The sequence below is a fragment of the Octodon degus genome, unplaced genomic scaffold, assembly GCF_000260255.1.
Source record: "Octodon degus isolate 3935 unplaced genomic scaffold, OctDeg1.0 scaffold00003, whole genome shotgun sequence".
Lineage (NCBI taxonomy): Eukaryota > Metazoa > Chordata > Mammalia > Rodentia > Octodontidae > Octodon > Octodon degus.
In genome coordinates this window covers 8,036,218-8,042,665 of record NW_004524579.1, presented here as the reverse complement: position 1 = coordinate 8,042,665, position 6,448 = coordinate 8,036,218, and the positions used below count along the sequence as shown (strand labels likewise).

Below are 6,448 nucleotides of genomic sequence, written 5' to 3'. Positions count from 1 at the left end.
CTCTTTCTACTTTTATTTATTTTTATTTTTATTTTTATTTAATGTTTGTATCATCCTTTATTTTTAGAAGCTGGAGGATTGGTTTTAAAATGCATTTTTCAGGTTGTCCCAGGATTTTATGGCTTTTCATAAAAAATGGGTCTATAGCTTTGATTTGGCTTCTGAAATTAACAAATTTTATTTTTCTTCTTGTTGTAGAATGCAATACACGACATGCTTTATGAATGTTCAGTGTGATTATTAAACCTGGTGTAAACAGCCCCTGTAGCTGTAGACTGAAAATGCACAGTGGTGCTGGAGGCATTACTCCAATTGCCAACTAGTATATATTCAATCTCATTCAACATTTACATAAAATATTTACTTCTGATTATATGGCCTAAATGTAACGCTATTTAATTTATCTAATCATTGTAGTTGTACTTTGCTATATTTACTGGAGTTATATTCCATTTAAAATGTAATCCCTTCTATCAGTTGTAAAACGGAGTTAACCAAAAGCAACTAAGTATATGTGCTGAAAATAGCAGTCAAAGTAATATAACATTTAAATGATAACAGTAATAATTCTATTTTTACTTTGAAACAGTGTCTCTAAGTCACTAAGTTGCCCCAGCCAGCCGGAGCTTATGATCCTCCTGCCTCAGCTTCCTAGAGTGCTGGGATTACAGATACGCTACCCCATCTGCCTAATAGAACATTTTTTACATGACTGTGGATTAAGAAGGAGGACAGCAAATTCCATGCCAGCTTGGGCAACTTTGTGAGATGCTGTCTCAAAGAAAAACATCATATCTATCTATCTATCTATCTATCTATCTATCTATCTATCTATCTATCTATCTGGGATATACCTCAGTGTGAAGACCCTGAATTTAAGCTTTAGTGCCACAAATACAAAGAAACAAACAACAAAAATAGACCAGTACAAATTACTGGTCAGAATATAAAAGTTTGTTGGTAAGAGTTCAGATTGCAATTGCAACTAACCTTTAAATTACCACTTGTCCACCTGCAACAGTATTAGGAAGACTTGCCACATTTACTCGGAAAGATTGTTCGGGCATGCCTCCCTTCCCAACTACATATCCATGCTAGGTTGGATTTCTTTATATCCTTCACCCAGAGTGGCACACCACCCCAGACAGGATGCAAAACCCTGAATGATAAATCAGCTGTCTTTTTTTGTGGAAGCAGGGATTGAACTCGGGCCCTTTTGCTTGCCGAGCAAGTGCTTATTCTACTGAGCTATCTCCCCTGCCCCAAACAAATTTTACTTTTATTTTTATTTTTTTTGCGGGACTGGGGATTGAACTCAGGCCCTTGCGCTTGCCACTTATTCCACTGAGCCATCTCCTCGGCCCCCCAGCTGTCTTCTATTAAACAAGCCTTTAGAGATGTGCACAGAAATGGATCACTGCTCATCTTTTTATTAAATTTTCTGTAAGTTGGCAAAGATAGTTATTTTTAAGCAGAAAGTCTGTGGTAACATGTAATAAGCTTATTGGTTTTTTGTTTTGTTTTGTTTTTGTTTTTTTTTTTGGCAGAACCAGGGATTGAACTCAGGTCCTTGCGCTTGCCAGGGAAGTGCTTATTCCACTGAGCCATCTCCCCAGCTCCAAGCTTATTGTTTTTAATGATAAAACATACACAGCTTTATATATGGCTAGTTTGAATTTCTAATGATGTAAATACTGATGAATAAGCAATATTGCTTATAAGCAAAATCTCTTTAGGCTCTCTGCTCATTTTTCAAAATGCAAAGTCCCCTGACACCCCAACTTTAACAACCGCTGCCTGAGAAGTTGAACGTTTTGACTATAGTAGTGCGGTTGGGCTGGGAAGACAGCTCAGCGGCACAAGCACCTGACTGGCAAGCACAAGGTCCTGAGTTCAGTTCCCAGTACCAAAAGTAAATAAATAAATAAATGTGGTAGTGTAGTCAACAGATGCAAATCGAGTGCTCATACCCTAAGGGGTAAATGAGAAAAGGAGAAACCATTTGGACAGAGGCCAGTGGCAGGGGAAGGCAGGTGTCCCCTTTCCCTTCCCTCCCTTGGGATGGGAGAGCAAGGCAATGGAGGAGCTTCTCCTTGAAGGACCATCTGGGGAGCTCTGTGAAGCCCCTGCCCTTGGCCTCAAAGGGGAGGAACGGAAACTGGAAGAGTGGTCTCTGAGTGTTGCTCTCCCTTTTATTGATGGTGCTATACTTCTGATACAGGAACATGAAATTCCCAGCCTGGCCTGGATGAGTTTGTGTTCTCTAAAGCCGATGAATTTTAGGAACAAACAGAGGCTGAAGGTAAAACTTTATTGGAAAGGAAAGCTTCTGTCGGAGAAGGACAGAAGGGGGACTCAAGCAGGTTGCCCAGGAAGCTGTCTCTTTCAGGAACTTTTATAGTGTAAAACCATGAGGGGCTGAGGTAGAGACAAAGGGGTCTCACTTAGGCGGATGCAGGATGGGACAAAACTATGGTCAACCAATGGGATTACAAGCACCATTGCTCAGGTAAAATTGATTAGGCCTAGGACCAAATGAGGTAGCGAGTCACGTAGCAAGCGGGCATGAATGTAAATCGGGACCTTATCTGGTGGCCATTAGTCAATGATTCTTCCCAACTAATGAGCAATCCTGGATGCCAACTTTAGGGAAGTCAGCATTTGTTTGATCTTTAGGTCTGGCTCACACCAGAAGCATCTCCCCAGTAAGGTGTCTGGTCTCTGTCATCTCCTTCGAGGGCCTGACCCTGTCTAACTGCCTACAATATTTCTATCTAACTCAGGCTGCCTGCAACACTTCCGGAGGAGCTTGAATGGGTTCCTGGGGTGGGGGGTGTGGGGAGAGACAGACAGAGAGATTTTTTGTCAATTTGATTTTTATCAAAATAATGATTTCCAGAACATCCAGCTATTTACAGAGAAGATCCGTTTTCAGAAGCACGAGGGGGCTGTAAAACAGTTTAGGTGAAATCGCACGACGAAGAATGCTTCTTCATTGCGCTTGCTGGCCACGTGGTTGAGTTAATCTTCAAAAAGCATGTTGCTAAAAGGGGAAAGAACAATTGATGACTTAATTTCTAAATTTAAAACCTGTCATTTAAATGAATCACAATGCAAAATCTCATTTTTAGATGAAGTCCCTATCAGTGGTTTGCTGGCGTGGCTCCCCATGGTCTGGAGGAAGCCACCCTGGTGTTTCAGGCTTGCGCCACTCAGGCTGCACCGCTGGGGGCGTAGCCTCTGGAAGAAGGTCGTTCCAATGGAAGATCTAAACCAGATCTAAAGATCTGTCACCAGCGAATCAACTGGAGAAATGCCAAGACTAAGGAAAAATGTCCATCGATTGCTCGTCCTTGGGCATATGTTTAAATGACCCAGAGACAAAATAGTTCTCTGTAATATTTAGTGTGTGTGTGTGTGTGTGTGTGTGTGTGTGTGCCTGCTTCCATTCAATAGCCTTCTTTTGCCCCTCATTTCCTGATCATTTTCTCACTCTAGACACTCAGCTCTTTCTTTCTCTTTCTTTGTTTCTAATCATTTTTCTTTCATTCTTTCCAACATTCACCAATTAAGTCAATATCCTTATAATAGTTGTGACTTCTCCAAGTTCCTCAGGGGCTGACACCGCTGCCCCACCCACCTCACCGCCCCTTCTGCCGACTCCCTGCCACCTTCACTACAACAGAGGGACCACCGGGTCCTGCGCTGGATCATAGTTCCCTTCTGACCATAAAATAAGATGGAAATAGCCGTTTAAAAGCAAAACTAGCTATATTTTAAATGCTTTTCTAAAAAGGTTAGGGATTAACTGCTCTATTACCTTATGATTAGCTTTGGACATCTTCCTGATGTTGGAGAAATAGAACAAGAGTAAAAGAGAATAAAATTATTTGCTTTCTATTCAGTAACCATCTGTACATCTTTGGACTGACTTTGCTAAGACAAAAAACTATACTGATTCTAGGCTTCTACTTAAAAAAAGAAAAAGAAAAAAAACACTAAACTTAAAATGCAGGATGACCGTATATCTTGAATAATATTTTTTCTCAAGAAAATATGTTTTTGCTTTAGCTAATGGCAGTATTTTATCTTCAGAGATATTCTAATAGAATATGTTTTTATCATTGGTTTCAGTAGCAGTATTCTAATTTGCATGAAGTAGAACTGGAGGAATGTTTAAACCTCACTTGAGCACAGTCAGATTGCATACCATTTTCTTTGTGCTCTTGTGGAAGATGTGTCTGTGTTCTTATTGTGGGGATCCCGAGGACACCATGGCACCATGCTCAGGTCCTTGCCTTCAGGAAAGAAGGCTGTTCTGCAGGACACGCCCTCCCCGCAGGCTGTCTGTCACTTTGTTGTGCTTTTAAACCGCTATTCCCATCATGGCCCTCCCTGGGGACAGCCCCAGCGCAGGGGCTGCAGTTGCGGGCTTCCTGCTCAGCACTCCCCAATAAACCCCTGTACCGATAGCCATCTCAGAAGCCACTGCCCTGGGGACCTGCACCTGCTGGGAACAGGGTAATTTCAAGAGTTTCTTGCCATTTTAGAGATTTCCTGAGGCAAAACTTGAAAAATCTACCTGAGATGAGTTACTTCACAGGAAGCCAGAATTCTCTGGAAGTTTCTTTATGAAAAGCTCCCCCTCCAAATACACCCACACCCGCTTCCTGCAGGCCTGAGCTCAGCCACTTCATAACATCTTTAAAACAGAAGCACTTATAAAGCAGCTCTCCTGGTTAGCAGAAAGTAGGAACTTGCATGCGAAATCAGTTGTGCTTTTCAGGAGGAAAAGCACACATTCACAGAAAACATGCACAACCACACACAATTTTGGATACAATTCTAGCAACAAACTCCCTCAGGAAGACTCCATGGACCCTTTTCAGGACCATTGTGTCATAGTGAAAGGTAACAGGAACTCACTGAAGTTACGTTTTCTCAGCATGGGGAAAAAAAAAAAAACTTTAAAAAAAATGGTATTTGTAAATGTGCTAATCCTTTTGCACACGATTTCATCAATAGCTTTTGCACAGCCAAATAACAGATCCCACTTACATTTTCCACAGTCATATTTGCTGTCTTGGAACTTGTCCCTTTGCGATACTTCCTTCTGACGCAGTAGACACTGACAAGGGTGATGATCAGCATCAGGACGAACACAGCCACGGTGGAAGACACCGCGATGACGACGGTATCCTGCGTGGAGCCTCGCTTCTCACACCACTCTCCCATGTACCACCAGTCTTTCCCCGAGGGACACCTGCATGGAGGGGCGCAACTCAGTGATGTGTTCCCTTTTAGCTCTGCAAATCAAAGCTGCCAGTCACCTTCAGTCAACTGGTCACCGATGAAACACAACTGTCTTACCCACTCCCGTGATGGAGGAGATGGAGTTTGACTCCAGGTGGCCAGGCAGAGTGAATGGAAAAGAAAAAAGGAATTACTGGTAACCTGACCTGAAGACAGCAGCTCCAGGAAGGGAAGGCAGGTAGCATAGATAGTAAAGCTCAGTTCTCTCCCTTCTAGCTGTACCCCCTGGCCAAGGTCGTCTCAGAACTCCAACATCTTCATTTAGAAAATAAGGACCATCATTAAAAAGGTGAGACTGTCATAAAGACTTAACAAAATATGTAATTCACAAGGATTTTTCAGGCAATTAGAATATAATGAGCTCATTTTTCATAAATAATTTCATTGTCCTTAATAGCTATCCAAAGTCCCAAATGGAGTGAAAAAAATAAATATTCTAGCCAGGAACAGTGGTGCTTGCCTGTCATCCCAGCACTCTGGGAAGCTGAGGCACAAAAATCACAAGTTCGAATCCAGCTTGAGCAACATGGCAAGTTAACAAGACCCTGTCTCAAAATGAGAAGGCCTGGACACAGAGCTCAATGTAAAGCCCCGTGTTCAATTCCCAGAGCCACAGAAATAAATGGATATTCTATGAGCGGCTTCAAGAGCAGAACTGATCAGTTGCCCTCCTCTGAACCCTACATGGACAGCAAAGTTTCTAACAGAAGACAGGGAGAACCCTCCTGAATGGCCCATTACCTGCACTGGGGTTTGTTATCTTGGATGACACAGACACCGTCATTTTCGCATGTGATTTTTGAGCAGGGGTCAAGTTCAGTGGAGGTTGGCGCTGGCTGAGGTGATGCAGCAAAGGCAGTGGAGGTCGGCACTGGCTGAGGTGATGAGGAATTGAGGTGAGATATATCTAAAGAGGGTGGGAGGGGGGCAGGAAAACGATCAGCTTTCATTTTCAAAGTCACTGGATCTTTATGTTTCAAAATAGAAGATGTTCAGCTTTCAAGCTTGTGAGCAATGAAGATAATTTTGATGACTGGCCCAGCAACATTCACAGGCAGTGAAATAAGCAATAGGAAGGGAAGGTCAGGGCCATGCTGCTGGGGCTACAACTAAACTGTAGGTCTGCATGGGCAGG

General features: G+C 42.6%; 1 protein-coding gene across 1 annotated transcript in view; it reads right to left on the bottom strand.

Annotated features, from left to right (window-relative positions):
- Positions 1-2,838: 2,838 nt before the first annotated feature.
- The window catches only part of Mep1b (meprin A subunit beta), a 28,034-nt gene continuing 24,424 nt past the window's right edge, over positions 2,839-6,448 (bottom strand). Inside the window, exons 12-14 of the mRNA XM_023713421.1 lie at positions 6,055-6,220; positions 5,059-5,263; positions 2,839-3,043 (exon numbers count right to left, since the gene is read on the bottom strand). Coding sequence (XP_023569189.1) covers positions 3,029-3,043; positions 5,059-5,263; positions 6,055-6,220 — 386 coding nt within the window. The 3' untranslated portion in view covers positions 2,839-3,028. The remainder of the gene's footprint in view (positions 3,044-5,058; positions 5,264-6,054; positions 6,221-6,448) is intronic.